At 39.6% G+C, this 23,198-nt stretch overlaps 1 protein-coding gene across 1 annotated transcript in view; it reads right to left on the reverse strand.

Annotated features, from left to right (window-relative positions):
* The window catches only part of LOC124288900 (TBC1 domain family member 10B-like), a 58,010-nt gene that overhangs the window by 19,734 nt on the left and 15,078 nt on the right, over nucleotides 1-23,198 (reverse strand). The window contains exons 3-4 of the mRNA XM_046725488.1: nucleotides 18,766-18,873; nucleotides 4,823-4,929 (exon numbers count right to left, since the gene is read on the reverse strand). Of these exons, the coding sequence (XP_046581444.1) occupies nucleotides 4,823-4,929; nucleotides 18,766-18,873 (215 nt within the window). The remainder of the gene's footprint in view (nucleotides 1-4,822; nucleotides 4,930-18,765; nucleotides 18,874-23,198) is intronic.

Genomic DNA, 23,198 nt, shown 5'->3' on the forward strand with positions numbered 1-23,198 from the left:
GTCAAAAGGTCACATGAACAATCGTATCCAAGTGGTTGTGAATCAAGGTGTCCCAATGAAACATGGTGTGTCTGCCTTGAGATCCTCATATTAGTCCAGTAATGATGGCATCGCATGGTCAATGAGGCCAAGAACCAGATGACGTAGGCCACAATGGCCATGGCGTACTTGTTCCCTGAAGCTAACTCCTTCATCCTAGAAGTAGGAAGGTTGATGCTTAGGTGAACATACTACCTTCAAATATTCCTCGTCATGTACAAGGGGCGGTGGGGTAGCCTAGTGGTTAAGGTGTTTGCTTGTCATCCTCATGGCCCAGGTTCAATTCCCCATATGAAACCCATTTCTGGTGTTCCCCACTGCAATATTGCTGGAATATTGCTAAAAGCGGCATAAACCTTAACTCACTCACTCTTCAAGTATGACTTGAGATTCCATAAACTGGCAATCATGTGTGTGACAAGAGTTTCTTATTGATCTGTGGTAATGGAAAGCGATCCTTATTTCAAAGTATTGAGATAATATAAGAATGTTGTAAATCTCAAATATCTCCATACTTGTCATAAGATTATTTTATCTGAATCCAAGATTGCATCATACTTTGCCAAAGCTATTATTTCAATGTCATCAGCTTTACATTAAAACACCAAAATTGTTTTGCTAAATTTTGTGATTCGAATCATCCCTTTAGATCCATGAAGAATACATAAAAGCTGATGGTCAACTTCCCTAGTATATATCAGATCTGAACAGACATCTTGATTGCTGAATGTCTGCTGTTCAATCAAAGGTACCATCATTGTCGTTTAGAATAAGGTCCCTTGCTTTGTCTTTGACTTTGTCAGCAGTGGGTCTACACCAAGTTTGCTGCAATCACGAGTGGGGCATTTGAGGGGAAAATAGTGGAATATCTTTTTGAACACATTTCATTTCTAAAAGAAATAGTGTGTTAACACTATAGTACTGTAATTGACTAAACATGTCATGTTCTGAAAGGTTAGTTTGATTGTGTGATTGCAGTAAAAAAACAAAAAACAAAACAAAACCAGAGCGTCATCTATTATAATGAGTATCATAGAGACTGGTATTAAGCTTATTAAAGTGTAAAAAGACTATAAAGAGTACTCTTTAAACATAAATGTGATTCAGAAAAGTCAAAAGTTAAAAAGAAAGCAACAATTATCAAATAGTTTACTGAAAGGCCAAAAACCGTTGTAATATTGGAAATGACATTTAAGTATCAATGGAGCATTTGAATCTATGTTTTTTAAACATACACCGGAAGTCAAGTTTGAGGAAAACATCAATCGTGGTCATATAGCCTGTATTGCCCAATGAAGTTTTGTTTGACATTGAGGTTTGAAATGTTTTGTTTGAAGAAATTGAAGAGTTCGCACAAACACAACATTGAAATTGAAATGCAAGTGCATCATGCATTCAGGCATAAATTGCTGGCTTGAATGGCAATCGTTCACTTGTTTTCTGAACACAGCGGCATAAATTTTAACTCACTCATACTCACATTGACATCAACTTCTAATTTCCTTCTTGACATAGATCATTTGACACAGAACGTAAAATGTTTCTCGTATTCATGGCATCCACTGACAAAGGCTATCAGACAAATCTGTCCTTGATCAATAACAGTCCAAAGCACGTAACCTATACCCAGGATTTCTTGTGTAAGGATAAGAATACTAAGAATATCCAAAATGAATATCCAAGTTCAACTGTTTGTCATCCTGACACAACACAATGCAATACTTGAAGGCAGGGTTGCAGTTTGTGTTGCATGTAGTAGTGTCCCCAAGTGAATGTAATGGAGGTGCATGGGCTTCCATTAGTGGAGGTCCAATAAAAGCAATGATCTGCTCATATAACAAGTGACCGTCAGGAGGCAGGCCAGAACTGCTTCACAATCTTCTAATGATGACAAGGCAGCAACAAACAGTGTCCCGGCAACTCCTGAGAGTGCCACTGCTTATCATAGTGCAACCAACTCCCAGGTGAAAACAGACATCCTGGAATCTTGAGGAACTGCATCTGCACATCAGGCCAAGGTGATACCAAAAGATGTCATGACAGCTCACTGAACTGAATTCTCTCATCAGGCTGCAACTCATGAGGCTTCAGTTAACACTGAGGTGACGACAACAGATGTCCAAACAGCTCAATACACTTCATCCCCTCATCAGGCTTCAACTTCTGAGGCTACAAATGCCATTCAGGTGATGCTAACAGATGTGTTGATAGATCACTCTACTGGAACTGTTCATCTGGCTACAATTGATCAGGTAACCACCTTATCATGATTTAGCTGTTTAGTGGTTGATTAGCAGCCTGTAAATGACAATCAGGTGATGACAAATGATGTTCTGGCATGTCTCTTTCTGTCACGCTAAGTAGCTAGTTAGTGATGACATCTCTTAATACTGTTGCCATCCGCTGTGACAGGGTAGATTACTGCACCGGAGCCAATAGCACTGTCAAAAGCTGCACCACTATCTTTGACGTGAAGTGTGAACAGGGTGACCACAAACACCAAACCAAGCAAAATATGTCCCACAGACACTTATTGCTTATGACTCTAAGTTGTCAAATGCTATCAAAATGAAGAGATGAACTGGCCACTTCCTGGTCTTGATTGAGTATCTGTCAGCGCACACATAACTGGAAGGTGATGACAGCCACCTCTGATTATTGATGCATATCTTCAGAATTGGGAAACAGCATCTGCACCCTTATCTAAGGCCAATATGGGATGTAGCATCTGCTTAAGTTCAAGGTTCAAGGAAGATAGGCAAAGACAAGCACTTGATTTCTTCATCCACCTTAGTCCCAACATTGGAGAAATCAAGCGGATGAAGCCTTAAAGGAAGATAGATGCCTTGTACCCACCTGTTGAAGATGTAGAGACCACAGGATATGATGATGCAACAGGAGCTGGCATGACGCACTGGAGATGGCCAACGGACAAAAGAGTGTTAAGTATAGACCACCCAGTGTCAGCTGGATGGGAGAATGCATCTGAGGCTCTGGGCCATCAGAGACATCTGGTAAAGTTAAAGCATCTAACCTGGATAGGATGGAAACAGATATTGTGCAGGATTATCAAGCATTTCACTGCTTGTCCCAGGTGCAGTAGTAGAGGTGACAAGTGCCAAAGCACTTGTAGTACAACTAGTGGCTGTCAAAACTGCAGGTGACTTGTCCATGCCATCAGCAGATGACATCTTCTGACGAAGGCTTTTCTTGAGTCAGTAGATAAGTGGTGAAGCTTTTTGGTGATAACTAGCACACATAATTGCGGTGCAATCCAAACACTTTCCCATACACAATGCATGCGGTACACAAATCTGCAATGAAGCAGAACCCAGGCCAAACCCACATGGGAGACATATACAGAAATATGCATTAATGTCTAAAAAAGACCATCACTCAAACAGTTTTGCATGAAAAGGAGCAAAAACAGTTGAGTTTGTTTGTTGTTAAACTCCACAATATTCCAGCTATATGACGGCGGTCTGTAAATTATCAAATCTTGATCAGACAATCCAGTGATGAACAGCATGAGCATCAAACTGCACAATTGTGAACCGATGACATGTGTCAACCAAGCAAGCGAGACTGACCACCCCATCCCATTAGTCACCTCTTATGACAAGCATGGGTTTCTGAAGGTCCATTCTAACCCGGACTTTCATGGGTTGAAACCAATAAAGTACTCATGCACACTTGGGATATGATGACATGAGGCAACTTAAGTCGTGGGAACCTGACCACAGTTTATTACACAAAACAAAAGCAAATTCCTGGAGGATTAAAATGATTAAAGAGCTGTTGAACTAAACATATGAAAAGCCATAGTTTAAGATGGCTGACATCACTTTCCGGTAATACATGCAGAGGGGAATACTCCTTTCAGACCTGGAAGTGGCCAATTTATTTCTTCATCATCTGGCTGCCATGTTTTGCGTTGTAAGCTTTAAGTGCAGTAAGTAAATATTGCAGAGTAAGTTAAGAATTACACTTCCAAGAGGGATTAAAATAATTCTTAAGTTTACGATTTTGAAGAGCAATACAAAACCTTGACTGCATAGTTAGAGCAACAAACAGAAATATCAAGTTCTATTGCCTGAGGGAAATATGTAGGGGTACCTACCAGTGGGGAAATCCTCAGTAATTAGAGGAGGAAATTGCAGTTAAAATTAGCAGTATGGGCAATAATAACACGACGGATAGATGAAATGATTATGTCAGGAAATGATTTTCTGTCTTCAACATATGAGTCAAAATACAACAATGCCCATTGTGAATTGAAAATTTGCATCATATGATTGTATGAACCTCCTTGGAAGGTATCAGTGAACTTTCATTCATCATGAATGTTTTTACATGGCAGATGGTAACTATGTAACTACCAAAAGCAAACAGATGAGTAAATATTGTAATTCTCTTTCAGTGAGAAGGAAAGTGAAAGGTCAGATATCTCTGACTGGTAACCAAGGGCAATAACATGCCTCCCAGAGAAGGCACATCCTAAGTTCTGTGTCATTTAGACAAAGCACAGAAAGAAATTACAATATGTTGTTGTGTCAGGTAAAGAAATTACAATATGTTGTTGTGTCAAGTAAAGAATTACAATATGTTGTTGTGTCAGGTAAAGAATTACAATATGTTGTTGTGTCAGGTAAAGAAATTACAATATGTTGTTGTGTCAGGTAAAGAAATTATGCACACAAATAACAGACTGGTCAACAGACCGACAGACATTTGCAATTTGACACTTAAAGTTCAAGTGAGCAAAATATATAAAAAACATTACCCATATCCTCCTTGTTTAGAAAACATCTCATGCAGCGGGAACTGTCGGTGTAGGTCTTTTGTTATCTCATCCAGACTTTTAGGGTCACCTGGCAGTTGTAGATATTTCTGTAAAAGCAGTAGTGTTACAAAATTATACAAGAAGACAAAGTCATCAATATCCCCTGCAATGGCAAAATACTCTTCATGATTATGTCTACGAGTTATGATTATGTCAAATATTTAGGTGTGTATATAGAAAAGTGGAAGGAGAGTATTGAAAGGTTTTTAAGTTCTGCTCCAGAAAGGAGCACTATTACCAATTTCAGTCTATGTCAAACTTGTTACCACTGAAATGCCCAAAATATTATATTCTGAAATCCAAAACTACCGAAAGGCACCAGTACATCACCAGATCTATCTTTGTGCCAAGTTTGGAGAAGAAATAGTGAACGGTTTTAGAGTTCAGCTCTGGAAAAGAGTACTACCACCAATTTCAGGCTAAGTCAAACTTGTTGCCATGGAAACGCCAAAAATAATTTATTCAGAATTCCAAAACTACCAAAAGGCACCAGTACACCACCAGATCTATCTATGTGCCAAGTTTGGTGAAGAAATAGTGAACGGTTTTAGAGTTCTGCTCCGGAAAAGAGTACTACCACCAATTTCAGGCTAAGTCGAACTTGTTGCCATGGAAATGCCAAAAATATTTTATTCAGAATTCCAAAACTACCAAAAGGCACCAGTACACCACCAGATCTATCTATGTGCCAAGTTTGGTGAAGAAATAGTGAACGGTTTTAGAGTTCTGCTCCGGAAAAGAGTACTACCACCAATTTCAGGCTAAGTCGAACTTGTTGCCATGGAAATGCCAAAAATATTTTATTCAGAATTCCAAAACTACCAAAAGGCACCAGTACACCACCAGATCTATCTATATGCCAAGTTTGGTGAAGAAATAGTGAACGGTTTTAGAGTTCTGCTCCGGAAAAGACAAATGTGCACGGATGGACGGACGGACAGAGTCCATTTTAATACCCCCGCAAAACGCGTTGAGGGGGATAAAAAGGTTTTTGTTCTTAGCTCAGCAATATTAGCGCAATATGATGGCGGCCTGTAAACAACCAAGTCTGGACTAAACAATCCAGTGATTCTGACTGTGAGTGATCCATGGAATGACAGTGTTGCATCCAGGACTAAAGATAGGTATTTACTGTAATGCTGATGCCGTCACAACAATGCTTAACTATTCACATGAATTTTTCTTAAATGGTCTTTGGCTCAACACTTGTGAAATAAACGGCTCTCTTTCTTAGCTTTCCATGCTGCAACAGCAGCATCATAGGCAAATTCCTTAGATTTGGATTGTAGAAGGGGGTTGGCTTATCTACGGGTTCCACTTTCGTGAAATGTTTTTTCAGGGGGTAAGAAAACAACATTACATATCGCTTTGAGTGAACTGTCAGTAAAGACAGTAAATTCACAAGTGTGTTTACCATTTCAATTCTAGGCTAGAATGCACATTACCGGGCACAGCCCTCGTTGCTCGCTGCGGGGCAATTATCGTGCTATAGCGCAACCGCACTGTATCCAGCACTGTCTCCCTATATCGCGGTAATTGCTCCGTCTCCCTTCACTTGCATCTTTAGAGTCAAACAACCCTTTATGATCCTTAGGGTTAGGGTTTAGGGTTAGGGTATGGCACACTTTACGATCCTTAGGGTTAGGGTTAGGTACCCTTTACGACCCTTAGGGTTAGGGAATAGGGTTAGAGAACCTTTACGATCCTTAGGGTTAAGGGTTAGCACCCTTTCCAATTCTTAGGGTTAGGGCTTAGGGTTAGGGTATGGCACCCTTTCCGATCCTTAGGGTTAGAGTTGGGAGAGGGGTAGGGTTAGGGACCCTTTCTGATTCATATTTAGGGTTTGACTTTACCTTAGGGCAGTATAATCCTATTATATCCAATTGAAACACATTTCAGTACAGTCCAAGAAATAATGGCGCGACAAAAAATGAATGGGAAGGGCGTGGCACAGTGGGGCTGAAGCACGAGAAATGTTAACAAACCATTTAGTCCATTGTATTATGTATTTTCGTTCAAAGAAATTGGAGATTAGCAACAGTATACATTTTCTTAAACCACTCACTACACTTGATGTAAAAAACAATGTTTCCAATTTTTCCCATCATCCCATTGGCGGCCATCTTGGATTTCAAAATGGCCGCCACATTCAATAATGTGCCACCCTTTTTTTTCACTTTTAAGTACAATTCTGGTTCTATTTTCAGTATATATTTGAAGCTTTTATGCTGTTAAGGATTACTTGTATACACCCCAGTATCAAAGACACTGTTAATGTGTATACATGAAGGGGAAATGTGTTATTATATACAAAATCTAAACATTACATATTTCATATCAGCTACTTAGGATATATATCTATACACTGAACTCCCAAACACTTGTATTTTGTTATACTTATTTTGCTCTGTATAAAACAAGAATATTATGAATGTTATGATAACCACACTAGCTGTTAAAAATCAATGAAACTACGAACTTGTTGATCAGTGGTGTAAGCGTAGGAACAGGTTGAAGATGAATGTCCACAATGTCACAGAATTGATAGCTTAATGTCTATCCTCAGATGTTGCAATCTTCAGACAGTATAAGCACAAAATACACAACACCATTTACAGCAAGTCATCAATATTATCGTGATTTCCATTTCAGACATGTAATCATATCTCCAATCGAAAAGTTGTCATTAATGATGAAAGTATATATCCACAATGTCACCGAAAGGAGAGGTCTTTCACACTCATCATAAGATATATTTACAGCAGTTCATCAAAGTTATCATCAGGAACTGTTTCCTCCACTTGAGACTCTTCATTCTCACACTGATTACTGCATTGACAAAGTTCAGTACATGGTAAGTCCTTTGATTTGCATGTACACGCTGAGTTGAACAGTCTGTCTTGCACTGGCATCGAACCATCTCGAGAATAGCCTGGGGAGCTGGCAGAACATCTGTGGTGACTGGTCTAAGCTGAGCATCCTTATCCCTATGAAACCCGTATCTCATTGGGTCCAAGAAGACTTGTTTGGCAACATGAACTTGAGCCCATACCCATGCCTGCATCTGAACTCTGTGAATGTGCTGTTTTCAAGGCACCAAGTGTTGAGGGAGCCTATCACTTTCAGCCATGTGCTTGCAAAAGAGATACCATCTGAGTTCAGGAATTTCATTCAAGGTGATTGTTTTGGACAATACACAGCACATACAAATCTAGCTAATGTTGAAAAGGTTTCTTCATCAAGATCTTCTCTACAACACAGCAGCTGCAAAGCTTCAACAGTGTCTTCGGTGGCTCTTAGAAACGTCTTGAACCAAGTTGTCTTCCCAATGCGAGAAAATCTACCTGTGTTATCAGCTCCAGAAAAGGCATGGAAGGCTGGCAGAGCCTTCGCTTTTCAACCCCAAGCGATTTCCATATATGCTGTATTTGTACTTCACCTGATGCCATGCAGATAGATGTCTTTACTGGCAGGTGATCATAATTTGCTATGATTTGCACGAGGGCGTCAGTATCTGGAGAGAAGAAAACAAGTTCAGAGTCACACGAAGTTTAAGCTGAGATGCACAGATGGCTTGGTAGATCATCAGTGTGTCAGCCTCTTCATGGTTGTTTGACTCAAAGTTGATGCTGCTGTTACTTCTTGTGTTACCCGATGCTGAGGTGATGAAGAGCTTTGATGAATCCTTGTTGTACTCCATGGTCTTTGTTGCTAGGTACTCTGCAAGGTCATCCTTGGTTTGGTCGTGAGATAAGAATCGCTTCAATGTGATGTGCTTGATTCTTGTTTCATCAGTTATTTGGTACTGGACTGGATCCTTGCCATGACGCTTTTTCCCTTGTTGACCATTTAAGTGAATCAGGTTTATAGGTATCAAACACAAGAATGACTTCATCAAATTCTCTTGTAAGGCTCATCAGTCGGTTATTGAAGCACTGACTTAGATCCTTTACTGTCTCCACTGCAGGAGGTAACTGTGTCATCTTCTGAAGAAGAACCATACCATCAACTACAGCAATCCTATACACTGCAGAGTCAATTTGGTCAAGTTGAGGGGCCATTTCTGGATCACTGATCATATGACTTTACCCAGTTCCTCAAGGCAACTGATGAGTTTTGACTTGTCTGTACATTGTAACAACATGCCATCCGGGGAAAAGAATGCTCTTGGTGTCAGTGTGAATTCATAGTTCCCTATAGCATGTTTCAGGTCAATATCGCGGCTTGATCTGGCTAAAATCATCAGCCGTCCATACAAGTCCTTTGTTTCTTTCAGGTCCACAATCTTGTCTCGAAGTTTCACTGTTTGTTTCTTGCTGTCAGACATGTAGAGATGGTTGTTTTCCTTCTTCACTGGCGCCCATAGGCTGACTGTTCCATTGATTCTTTCTGCCACATATTCTTCATACAACTTTTGCCCGGTCTCATCTATGTTGAGTATCTGAGAGACATACTGATCTTGAATATATGCATGTGTTATCAGATTCTGCAGCTTGTCCCCTTCAACAGTAAAAGGATTCCCATGACTCAGGATAGCATTCTTGATTTTGTCAACTGCAATATGGTCCCGCTGGATAACACCTGGTGCAAGGTCATGATGCTCCTTGACTTTAGCTGCTTCAAAATCAAACTGACTTTTGAACTCATTTGCTAAGCGTGACAACTCAGGTGCTGCCAGAAAAAAACGTTGTCTTGCATTTGCATTCCGTGATATGCCAACGAGACCAGAGTGTACCTTCATTAGTCTGTTCAGTTGTTCACATGCATGATCAGCTCCAATGGACACAAAGGTGATACCTTTCTTTGAAACTGATATATTTCCATTAGCCAGCTCATTCCATGTGTATGGATCCTTTGACCTCAGTGCATACATATCTGCTAAGTATCTGGGCCACAGTCTTTTGTATTTGATTTGATCCGATCCATTGCAAAAAAGAGTTTGCTCAGTTCTTCACCAGCCTCTAGATGCAACCTAAGATCTGCATTCCTTGATGCAGCTATGAAGAAGAGAATGTCTTCAACACGGTGTAAGTAGTTCATCATTGACTTGAACATGGCATGTTTGCACATCTCTTGCTCCCAGGACTGAAATTTGGCCATTAGATCATCCATGGCAATTTGTCTAAGCAGCTTGGAATTTGCATACTTCACGGATTCTGCCTTTTCACTTTTGTCAACTACATCACAGGCTCTGACAATTTCCTTGGTGAAATCAGAGTAAACCACTTGCAGCCCAGGATTATTCCTGAAAAACTCCTCAAGTGATAACTCATACAGTGCAGTGTAAGAGTACAGATGAGCTCGGAGGCAGCGTTTGTAGTGGATACATTTTAGTATCTGTCTTGTTGTTGTTGGACCAAAAACATCAGCTTCCATCCAGGCATCATCAATTCCAGAATTTTCAATAGATGTACCAAGAGCTCTTAGAGCAGCCATAACAACATGCAACTCACCAAGCCTGGGCACAAACTGTCTTTTCAAGTCAGGACTGGAATCCAAAAGTTTAACAACTTTCTCGTATAGAGCCATGTCGAATGATATAACAGTTGGGTGATCTTTTCCAATTGCCAGTTCTTTCAGATTCTGAGCCTGTATCATTACTGTCAGTAGTGTTGACCATTCTGGGGCGACTTCAGGGAGTAATGGCAAAGCACCCACTTGTGTCATTGTCTTGCTTTCAGACAGCAAAGAATTGTATGCAGCCCAGCCTGGAATCATGTTGGCTTCTCTCTCTTCCCTCATTCTGGACATCACTGATGCTACTATCCATCCAAAGTGTGTCAAGTAATAGCCTTTTGAAATACCATCTCTATTGAAGTCCAGTTTTGTCCCATTTGTTGATAACTGAGATGTGGTTTTCAAGTCTGGTTTTCTGCAGGGGATCAGCTTTGTATGATAGGGAGCAACTGTAAGATTTTGGCCTTCCTGTATGTCCAGGGGTTGGGATATCAGTTCTCCTGAGGCATCAGCCTTCTGGTAGACAGCAGTCACAGTTCCATGTGTCGTTCCCTTCCCATCAGGTGTGTCTTCTGCAAAGTCTATGTTGTCAACAGCAAAGAAGACAAATGAACCTTTCGAAGAAATGGTGGAACGTTATAAACCGTTGAAGTGTCTTGTATTTTTAACAACAGCATTGGCAAGTGAAGTTTCTAGAAGAAGAGCACGCCTGTAAGGAATGCAGTAGTTGTGGGCACTGAGGAGATCCATGATCATCTTGTTTCTTGTGTTGTAGTGAACTGCAAGGGCTAATCCAAGCACCTGAGGATTTTCCTTTCCACGTAATCTAAATGCTCCAGACTCTCTTTGCTGTTTATATTTTACCTGTCTTCTGGATTTGACACCATACATGATATTTTGGCAGATTGTAAGTACACTTCTGTCAACAGTACTAGTCTTTTCTTCACTGCTGAACTCAAGTTTTGTTCCAGCCATTATCCAAAGAATGAGAGAGTAGAGTTCAGAAGGAACATCATCTACAGTACTTCTAACTTGCATAGAAAAGTTGCTGTTATCTTCTTTCTGAAAGGCCTCAATGCTTTTGCGTACCAGCTTGGCAGATTGGTATATGTGTTTCATATTTTCCATGCTGTTGTCTCTCTCAATAGCATTATGGACCATTTCTTCCTCACAAGCATTTGGGGAATACAGCACAGCAGGTTTCCGGCGGTCTTGTTGAAGGACAGATTTCACATTGGGAAGCTCGGAAAGGCTCTTTTCCTTCAGCCACTGCCTTGTGTAGGTAGGCACATGCTTGTCCAACGTTTTAACCCCTCCTAGAATAGAGATATATGTTTTCTCAATTTCCTCTAGTGATAAAAAAGCCTTGTTTGCTGTTTGCTGGTCCACCAAATCAATCAATTCAGTTATACATGCAGTTGGAACTGGATGCTTACTTTCTTTGTTTTCCTTGCTGGTTTCCTGGCGTAGGACATGGAAAACATGGTTGGTCCAACAAGTCTTGTCATATCGGACATCAATGGCATGTGCATCAGTTGGAGAAATGGTAGAGTTTAATCTTGTTTTCAGAAAAGGATTTCTTGAAATCTCAATTGCATCTCTGAGGGTTGAGCCAGCTTTTTCTGTCCTGACTTTGAAAAGCTGCTGTTGATCATCCTGTTGACAGAAGAAACAAAGATTGTTGTCAAATGGAGATGTTGATGATCTTGTGAAAGGCATTGCTGAACATTCAGGCTGACTTTCGTGTTCAAACCCCTTTCTTTTCCTTCCCCTCTTGCTGCATGCGATTTGTTCAAAATCCTGAGTTTTATGCTTTCTATTCCTGGCACGTTGTATTTGGTCTTTATTTGTTGCATTAGAATAGCAGCTTCTGTGCCAAACAGCCTTGTGTAATTCAAGTGTCTCCTTTGTGCAACCTTCAAGTCTCTGGCAGATATCAACGTAACACGGTCCATCTCTTAAAGTAGCACGCTCATGTATGATTTCCAACAAATTGTCATAAGATTCCAATCTTGGTTGTGATACAAGAGGGAGTTTGATTTTGTCACTGGTAGCATTTTGACATAAAATGCACAAACTCCAGTTAAGGTCCTTCTCATTTGTTGTTCCATGACAATGACTTAGCTGTGGTATTGTTGTCATGGTGACCTGAAAATATAAATATAATTCATCTATTTTTTGTCATATCAACCCAAATGAATTAGTTATTGTAAAATAATCACCTTGCAAGCGTCTTTTCAAAACCGCGACAATTCATGACAAAATGTGAAGCAATTATAGAAAAATCACTACATTATGATCAATTGCAAGTCAAAATCTTACATGGAACTAATAGTATAAATTCTTTAACAAATAATCACAATAAGTACCCAAAATAAGCATTTTATAAACTGTAATCACTAAAGGATACAAATACAACACCTAAGTAAATTTAACTATAAACTATCTTGCAAAATTGAGATATTTTGTAATTTGGTTCACCACAGGACCCTATAAGGAAACATTGTTCTTGTTTGTTGTAATGAAATTATCATCTGTGACTGCATCATAACATATTAGGGGCCCTTTTAGGGAGGATGTTTTAATGGCAATATTGTGGTGATACAAACCATGTTTCCTGATTTAAATAATTAAAATACATTCTATATTGTCAGAGATGTGGACTTAATAAAACACTTGATATACAACATCATGAGAATAGCCTTAAGAACACATCATATACAAAACAAGTAAAGAATATCCCCAAAAAGGCCCCCTATGTTGCATACAAGCACAAAGACCAAACACTTGCTTTTCACTTATTTAAGCAGATATGTAACATTCTATCTATATGATAGCATGTCAAATACTATGAAAATGTCAATCAATTTACTACTAAATGACTCAGGAAATGACATATACATCTAAAAATCAAAATAATTCTAAGGAGGCAAGTGGTCTCATGTGATAGAATTAATTGATATCACATTTTATAAAGTATTTTCAATCAAAATATATAGAGAGATATGTCAACACTTGAAAATATTGTTATACTGACCTTCAAGTCATGCTTGATATCCACTGTGTACCATCCTTTAGACACAAAATTGTCTACAAGTTCTTCCTGTTTTGCAAGTCATCACTGCCATGTTGACTTCATAGGACAGGGTCACAAAGGGAGACAACTCATACGGCAGTAATCTCCTACAACTAATCATGCTTCCACAACTGGGAAGGAACTTCATGGTGCCAAATATAATGAAGTTTTATTCACTTTAAGAGAAAGTGAAAATTTGGAAACATTGTTTTTTGTAGAAAGTAAACCCTAAAGAGTGTAAAATAACACAGAAACAAATCTCCAATTTTTTTGAACGAAAAATTAAAAGTGAACATAATGCAATGGACTAATTGTGAGTGCGCAGTGCTTTGTTTTCATTTCTCGCGCTACCGCCTCACTTCTGTGCAAATGACCCGTTAAACGAGTACTCATTAACTGTGATGGTGCTCGTGGTCCCGAGGTAGAGCGTCTGCCAATTACGTCACTAAGTTACGAAGTCAGTAATCCGGCGAAGCGCGTTTGAGCCCAACCAGTGGTAACTAATATGAAAAAGTCCGCCCAGTAAAGTGCAGTACTCCCCAGTTCTAATTTGTTTTTGCTTTGCATTGTATTGTATTATATGCAGGGACAAAGATTACCGTGTGTATTTGTCTCGTATACAAAGCTGGAAATAGCTATCAGCTGTGCACACGTCCCCGCGATTTACCGATGATTTACGAGATGAATTCTGATGCAGTGATCGGAAAAATATAGTATCTGAAACTGTTATTTCATCAAGAGAAATATATTCTAGCATTGTGTAATTATAATTGCAGGTTTTGCTCTATCAACATAAAATATTTATAATCAAAACTAAGGTTATGTTACAGCACTTCGGTTCGCGCTGTTACCACGTTCTGAAGTATACCCTTGGTGTGCCAGGCTATTTTGAGATTGACACGAGGTTGTGGTGTTTTGACAAATCATCAAGCTAAAGAAATTACGAACGTTGTCGAGCTGCTTAATATGCAGCACCTGACTGGCTGAAAACCTACGGACTATACCGTACATTAAAATATGAAAAAAACGAAAATGGATATAGGTCAAGAAACCGCTTTGGGTATTTGTCGTGAAAAGAGAACGAATGATGAAACCGGTTTGGTTTAACAAACGGAAGAGTTTATCAACATGATTCGCGGCCTTGTTTATATATGTTACGCAGGTGTGTTACACAGGGAATCCCGCGATCGCGCGGCCTGGATGCAACACTGAATGATGCTATGGACCATGTGAATGAGTCACACAACCAGCATATGTTGTCGGGGAAACTGTTTATGGGGTGGAAAGTGTCTGCATTACAAATTTTCCTCCTAAAACATCTATCATTAACCATTTTGAATTTTTCAAATCAGGTCTGACCATACCGATTTAAATTGAATGTCTAATGTTGTATAGTGTAGTTCTACTTTACAATAGGGAGACCTTTGCTGCTACCTTGATAAGAAGTAGCATGCATTTACAGTTCCAGTAAGTGGACAGATATGAACATATGCGTAATTCAGTACATTTCAAAGGCATGTCCCACTTGCTATATCAATATTATACATGTACTAACAACTAGTCTCTGAAATGAACATATTTTACAGAATAAACAGTTCATAATAAATAAAAAATATACATAAATATTGAAAAGGATGAAATTTTCAGAAACCGTGGAAATCTAGACTGGCCACATATTCTAGACTAGCATGGGCTTTCTTGGATATATTTATTTCAGGGTCTGTATGACAGAGTACAGCAATATGACATCAATTCTAGAAGACACATGGCGAATGTACTACTTCTTTTAAAAGAGAGATCTTTGGACTGTGGATACCCTGATGATAAAAGTAAGCATACTTCCAATAAATCATGTTCCACATAGTACAACTTTGAAACAGATTTGATCATGTTTTTATACACTTTAACAAGAAAGCTATAACAACATTTTGATTATGTGAGATTTCTTAAGAATATATTGTTTATTTATAAAAACTTACTATGTCTCACATTATGAACTTTATCTTGTTTTTACAACCATGGAGTGAAAATAACCTGCAACAAACTTTTCTGAGGTGTTATAAAAGGCTGAAATCCTTGTTCCAGGTTGTTTCACTCACAGATGACAATACATCTGCAGTAGCAAATATGGAGCACAGAATCATGTAGTTCAGGCATGATAATATCCATGCCATGCAAATGAAGGCAAACAACCCTTACAAAGAGTCGCCAGTTGAGTGAGTGAGTTAAAATTCACTTTGGCAATATTTCAGCCATATTGTGACTAACAGTAAACACTTTATAAATTTATTTTAATAAAATCTGTCGCAAAAAGACTATCATGTAACATAAAATTTTACACTAAATAGGACATTACAACATAAAAAGGGGCTATAGATCGCCAGCAACTGAAGGTAGATCACCATACTAGGGCCAATGGGGACTTAAAGTGCTTTTGCTACCTGCATTCATCTTAACAGAAGGAATGGAGGTTCCCTCAATGGCTCAGGGCCATGATGTAACCCAGGACATAGGCTACCTGGACAGTTGTCAATTGATCCTGGACCAGAATGATTGTTGCCTGAATGTGCACTGTATTCACCATGAATACATATGAGAGTGACAAAGCAAGCTTCAGTGGCAGACAGGAACATCAACAAAACTATAAGCGTATGTCTAACTCTGAATTGAGGTGCACCATTTCCCTGTCCGCAGTGCTAAAGGATTTACGATCAAGTACTATCAAGTTCTGGAGCACTGGTGACATTTCTTGAGACACCATATCGTTGACGTACTTGTATTCATCACAACAGAGACTTCAACAGTTCCTCCGTTGTCACAGCAGACATTGCTAGGGGTCAGAGGCAATAAGGGTGCTAGCCCCTCAAACTTACCTCTCCCTGCTGTCTACTGCAAAACCATAACACGAACGCAAAGTAGGAAACCAGAAAGTTCATAAACCTTTTCAAAAACAAAGAATACACAAATGGAACTGACAAATTCTATCTCTGCAAACTATTTATCTTCACTCAGCAGCAACAAGAGACTGACTAGATTGGGGAAGGCACAGGGCTCATTCTAGGCATGCAGTACACATTATACTGTTATGAGGAAGCGTTCTTGTTAATTGTAATATCACATAAATAAACTTGTATTTGTTATGGGTCACAAAAGTTTAAAGTGCTGAGTGTGGATTTGAACTCACACCTTGAATTTAGGCTATGTATTTTCACCTGTTGAGAATGGGAATTTGCTTTGCTTCTGGTTTCGATCATAGGCGCTGGACTCTGATATATTTATAAGCATGATGTTTATATAAAAGATATAAGAAAGGTGTCAGGACATATGCCCGGAAGTAAACAAATCTCAGGCTACAGACCCGCACCGAATAGTAGAGCGAGTCTCTAATTGGATAATATAGTTGAACGTTAAAAGAGGTGGGAATGTTAGAGGACGTTATCCAATCAGAGACTCGCTCTACTATTCGGTGCGGGTCTGTAGTCTGAGATTTGTTTACTTCCGGGCATATGTCCTGACTTCGTCCGAGAATGGACGGCAAAATTATTGAAAGCTTTAAATGGGAATAAAATTATCAGGTTTGTGATACGCAAGGTACTTTACAGAGGTAAACTGAGTATAAATTGTGCAGTTTATTCAACGGTCAAAGCGATGGAAGCGTTTGTCAGAACAAAACCGAGCCGAGCCAAGCCGGGCTGCCATTTTGTTTCGATTTACTGACACACCTTTCTTATATCTTATATATATATAGGTCATGCTTATAAATATATCAGAACCGGGCCCCTATGGTTTCGATAGGATAGTGTAAGCTATGAAATGATAGTGGCTTTTGCTAGAATTCTCCAGAACTGTATAACAGGTATATAAGGGATGGCTGTTGAGATGTACCTTGGGGGACTACTTTGGATTTACCCTCATGTGTTTGCTAAGATCGACATTTCGAGAGGCCTCGTCTACATTGAACTTTCAACAGCTCTCAACAATCGTCAATCAGTGCATCTGTTTTTACTGGGAATATCAATACTTTGGTGAGTTGATATTTTAGATTTGTGATCCAATTGTATTGTGTTAGAAATCTGTATTGTCATTCATTGTAACCTATTCAATATACCATTATACAATTATAGACTGGTGATGAGGTCAATACCTGTTTTTATGGACCCGCAAAAAGCAATATTGACCTCGGATGATGGACTCGCGAAAAGCAATATTGACCGAGGACGAAGTCCGGGGTCAATATTGCTTTTTGAGGGTCCATAAAAACAGGTATTGACCGAATTCGCCAGTCTATAATTGTTTTATTATGTAATTACCGGAAAAAAGCTTCTAAAATCCAAAACATGTCCATTTAGTCAAGAAAAGTAATTTTATTTTCACTACAAACCAATAATGTTATGTCAACATTACAGTGACATGTAAACAATAGAATGACGTCATAACTTGACGTGAATGACGTCATAGCTTGACCTCATAGTAACTCAAGTCAATATGACTTTTGGTCGGACCTGGGTTGGAGTCAATATGCTTTTCTGTCAACGGTCACGTGACTGCCTCTGAGCAATCAGGTAGCCGGAAAAATATGCTTGCATAATAATGAATGTTATTGACTTGTCTGTGTTCTATTTTGCTAGTTTAAAGGGGACTCACAAGCTTTTTTCAAACTGTAATTTCTAAATCGTAACAGTATTTTTTGTCTTTGAGAAATATAGTGAGACCCCGGATATCCGGACACATTCGTTTTTGAGTAAATCGTCCGGATAACTGAATATCCGGATATCTGGATTTCTGTCATCCAGGCTTAGGTGTTGAAACGGTAGCGAGCATACACTTCTAGTTTAAAATCACTTCCAAAATAGCATGGTCGTTTTGATTTGCCAATTACAATTCACTCTGTGTCAGATAGGCCTACTAATCAAAACCAATACCCTGCTGAACTGTCATTAGTCCGGATTAGCAGACCTTGTCTCGTGTCAAGTCACGTGGGACGCTCGCGCTTCACTTCAGACAGTCAGCGGAAGATCAAAGCTTCGTGTGGATAAGTGAGTCAATTTTGTGTTGATTCAGCCGGTTGGTTTGTAAAATTTACCGTCTGAGAACGGTACTGCATATCTGTTATATACAGTCACTTTTATAATGTAAGAGGTTTTTTTTCCATGAAAATAGACCGGAAATCGAGGTTTCCGGATATTTGGGGTCCGGGAGTCCGGGGTCACACTGTACTAAAATGTGACTGAGGGAATGATGATGGATGTCAAGAAACTACTGAGTTAGTTTCTTTTACATAACACGCACACAGGTACAGTAAACAGCATTTATTCTTGGACAGAAAATGGTATACTCATTCACTGCATACCTCAAACCTGCCCTTGTTGTGGTCCATGACGAACTTGCTCCCACACAGAAACTGCCACGCTCGGGGTCTCACAGATGCTGGTATGCCCTTCCTACATCGATCCTTAACCTGCAGTAGAAACCAGGATTGTAAGAATGGTGCATGATGCCCTGGATTCTGGAAGGACACATGAGTATTCATCCAATTCAACAATCACATCTCACACACTATATACAGTTAGGAGTCTATTGACAATTCTCCATTGTGTGATATAGTCATGGCAAGCAAGTTGAAATTAGGTACATCACCATTGTATCAAGTTATCATTCTCATTCTCACTTCATGAAAGTTTGTTTGAAAACAAAATACCAGACAATACCAAAAAGAATTAAATTATATAAATACAACATAAGTGTAAAGAAGTGTGACTGTTGAACCAAAACACCAAACATTATTTGGAAATATTGTAAATAATCAAAGAAATGTTCTGTATGTTTTGAAAATATGAAACATCAATATATCTTTCATGCATGACCAAAGAATTGAGGAGGAAATCTCTAACTCTGAACAGCTTAGAAGATTGTCTTCATTTCACGGCAAATGATGTGGACTCAATCATCAGTTTCACAAGCCCTGAATCTGGAGGTTGTCCATGTGGGCTCCCACTATTGATTCAGAAGAGTCTGTGACCAGATCACGTAGTGGACAGTGGACAAGAGTAGATCTGGATTTAAGGCATGTGGTAAAGGAATTTGAGTGTCCAAAGATCTCAAAACAGGATATAGGACAACAGAGGACACAGCATCACTTACGCCACTCTCTATAGACTGCGTGACCTTATTTTCAAAGTCACCATGACACTTTGACCACTTTTCTAACTCTTGTACATTAGGGGATTACACAGACACCAGTCTATTTGGGTGACCTTGACCTTATCTTCAAGGTCACCACAACACTTTGATCACTTTTCTAACTCTTGTTAACGCGATATCCCATGGACTGTTGTACCCAGTGTCTTCAAATTTGGTGACAGCCTACATTTAGAAGATAAAGCTACTCAGTTTTCAATTTTGCAGTCCTTTATTGTTGATTTAAGACCGCTAAATGATAACGCGTTCGGTTTTTAAATTACATTTAGCGGTCTTAAATCAACGATAAAGGACTGCAAAATTGAAAACAGAGTAGCTTTATCTTCATTCTATAACGACTGACTGATGGCGTTTTAAAACCGAACTGTTTGGTACAATGCGCAAGAACACAAAGGCGCGTAGAAAACCAAAGGGGCCTTTTTCCTGGAAATCGCTTGGAATCGTCCCGATGAGGGACAGGTTGTGTAATGAACAAAATAAGACTTTTTCAACAACATAAATGCTATATTTCAGGAACCAGTATGCTTGTAGGTTAGGACATGTGGGCCGACGTGTGTTGTCGACGTCAACACACGCAGATCTGGACCCGCTTTGAATATACTGCCGCTTTTGCGCTGCTGACGGATTTTCCAGCTTCGTAGTTTCTTCACTGGGGTTTAGGGTCAAGAAATTCTTCTTCAAACCATTTGCTTTTTACTTCAAAAACACCAAAGACGCTGCCGAGATAGAAATTGCCGATGTCCAACATGTTTGTTTACAAACAATAGGGTCAACGAGTTCATTGTATTCATAAGCAGTGAATCGGTCGCTTTAATTAGCGGTCCTTAAACTGTCATTTAAGTACGGTTCTGATGAGCTCTCAGCCAATCAGAATCGAGTATCACACATTGTCGTGCTAGAATGGGGGATTACGCAGACACCAGTTTATTTGGGTGTTTATTTACTGGTGTCTGCATAATCCCTTACTTAATATAGGCTGTCACCAAATTTGAAGACATTGGATGCAACAGTGCATGAGATATCACGTTAACAAGAGTTCGAAAAGTGGCTAAAGTGTCGTGGTGACGTTGAAAATAAGGTCAAGGTCACCAAAAATCGATTAGTGTCTGCGTAATCCCCCAATGTAGGCTGTCACCAAATTTGAAGACACTGGGTACAACAGTTCATGTGATATCGTTAACAAGAGTTTGAAAAGTGGTCAAAGTGTCGTAATGACCTTGAAATAAGGTCAAGGTCACTCAAATCCACTGGTGTCTGGGTCATCCCCCAATGTATGCTGTCACCAAATTTGAAGACTTTCGGTACAACAGTTCATGAGATGGTGTGTGTGTGTGTGTGTGTGTGTGTGTGTGTGTGTGTGTGTGTGTGTGAGTGAGATATCTCGTTAACAAGAGTTTGAAAAGTGGTCAAAGTGTTGTCGTGACCTTGAAAATAAGGTCAAGGTAAGGTAATCCCCCAATGTAGGCTGTCACCAAATTTGAAGACATTGGGTACAACAGTTCATGAGATTTTCGTTAAGAAGAATCGGGACGTACGCCGCTGAATACATAGTCCCCCCTTCCGCGTTGCGGCAGGAGACAATGAGTTGAGTTTCACTGATGACACCATTGGTGGTGTTCGTAGCAGATAAAAGTACTTGGAACAGAGGAGTCTGTATGGTGGTCATGTGACACAATCCTACGGACTAGAACTAGCAGTATGATCAAATCAGCCTACAGCTCTTCCATGCACAAAATACCTAAATTTTTTAGCTGCACAAGCCAGTTTTCTAGTTGTCAAACAATACAGTCTGAGAACCTGAGTGCAACAGACAGGCACAAGTGCAGATTGACCAAGGCCTGGAGCGCCATGTGTGACAAGATGTCGTACAAATCAGGTTATGCTATCTCCACAACAGATTTGTGACTACAACCTCCACAAGCAGACACCTGTTTAAAGGTTGAGAGTCATCAGAACACGTCAGAAAACATCAGGAATTGACGGTGTATGTCAAGTATCTGAGCTGGACAATAGGACATATCAGGGATTTACAGGACGCGAATTCCTGCATCCTATACGCATAAATATTGACAATGGATGCAAAAACATTTATTAGGGCATCCACAGGGACGCAGAAAAAGTCCAAATACTTTTTGTAAAGATTCCAATCAAGTAACAATAAGTTATCAAAGAGTTTGCTACTAGCTGGGTTATGGTATCATTTGCGATTCAATTACTGTAACAATGTGATGATCATGATACACAAGACAATAACGCTATTGATAATACTCTTTAAGTGTCTGGACCCCAATTTTGTTATCCAGGACCCCTGAAATTTAAGAGTATGAGTCCCAGGGACCCTCAAAAACAGGACTCAAGGTAAATCCCTGACATATTCAGACCCAATTTCATCATTTTCAATATTCATGAGCCTGCAGACATGCCAGATTTAACCAGAGGCAGTGGAACAGGACAGTCTTCAAGTAGTGTTGTGTTTGTGAGTTTGACCAATTTGGAGTGGGTGGCCTTATGTTTCGGGGAGTTATGATGACATGACTTCAATTCTTGGGGCTGAATGCCAATCATACGAGATCATAACATAACACAATGTACTGTTAAGCTGTGATCTGCCCTATTTATGGTTGACATTAATGATCAAAATGTTAACATTCCAGTCTGAGCTGAGGTTGCTCGAAAATCCTTGTCCAAAAAAATCCAGCTTAATTGTACCCAACCCAAAGATTATCAGCGGGAACACCTCTGTTCCTCGAGAGACAAATTCTTGGAGGATGTCTAGACGTTGAATATTCCCTAATCTTCAGTAGAAGACAAACCAAATGGAATTCCCTCAAAGTCGGTGACCCTCTGCCTCTAGTATGGTGTTGTATGCTGCCTCTCGGATTGAAGATGTTTCCATGTCTTAAGGACAGTTATCGCCCATACGGTTTGTTTAACTGGGCCAAGGGTCAGACACAACCATGGCCTCTCGTTTTGGAGACAGGCCCTTTCTTAATACAAAAGGACGTCTTCCACTGGTATCAGAGGCTTGTATGGAGTCAGTCCAGGGACGACACAATTACCAATGCTGTATTATAGTTCTTTATGAATTGTGAAGGTCTTTGTTCAGAGCTCCAGCTAATTAGCTTGTGCTGGTCAGCTATCCAAGCGGAGAAATCAATGATTTCAAAATCTTCATGTGACCCATTTCTTAATCCTGCCATGCAGTGTCCTCCTTGCATATCACAGTAGACACCAAATCCAACAGTCACCCATTTGCACTCTTTGGACACTACTTCCTGTACAACTGTTATTAGATAGAAGATGAAGAAGATATTTCTGTTGAAGGATTCATGGCAGAGATGTAATGGAGATCAGATAATCGCAAGAATTATAACACTGGTTCATTATGGCCATTTTGATCACTGTCTATAGTAATAGACAGTCTTGAGGCTGTTTATGCTTTTGCTCCTTGGACCAGCAGTGCAAGCTGGTGAGACATTGCCTGGACCAACCTACTGATATCCCATAAAACATTCGTTTGAACAGCTTCTTTTTTAAGTCAATTTTAGCTACCATGTGTTATTTTGTTGGCTGGCAAAATGAGGT

This window comes from Haliotis rubra, unplaced genomic scaffold, assembly GCF_003918875.1.
Source record: "Haliotis rubra isolate DU_JTF1 unplaced genomic scaffold, ASM391887v1 Scf429, whole genome shotgun sequence".
Classification (NCBI taxonomy): domain Eukaryota; kingdom Metazoa; phylum Mollusca; class Gastropoda; order Lepetellida; family Haliotidae; genus Haliotis; species Haliotis rubra.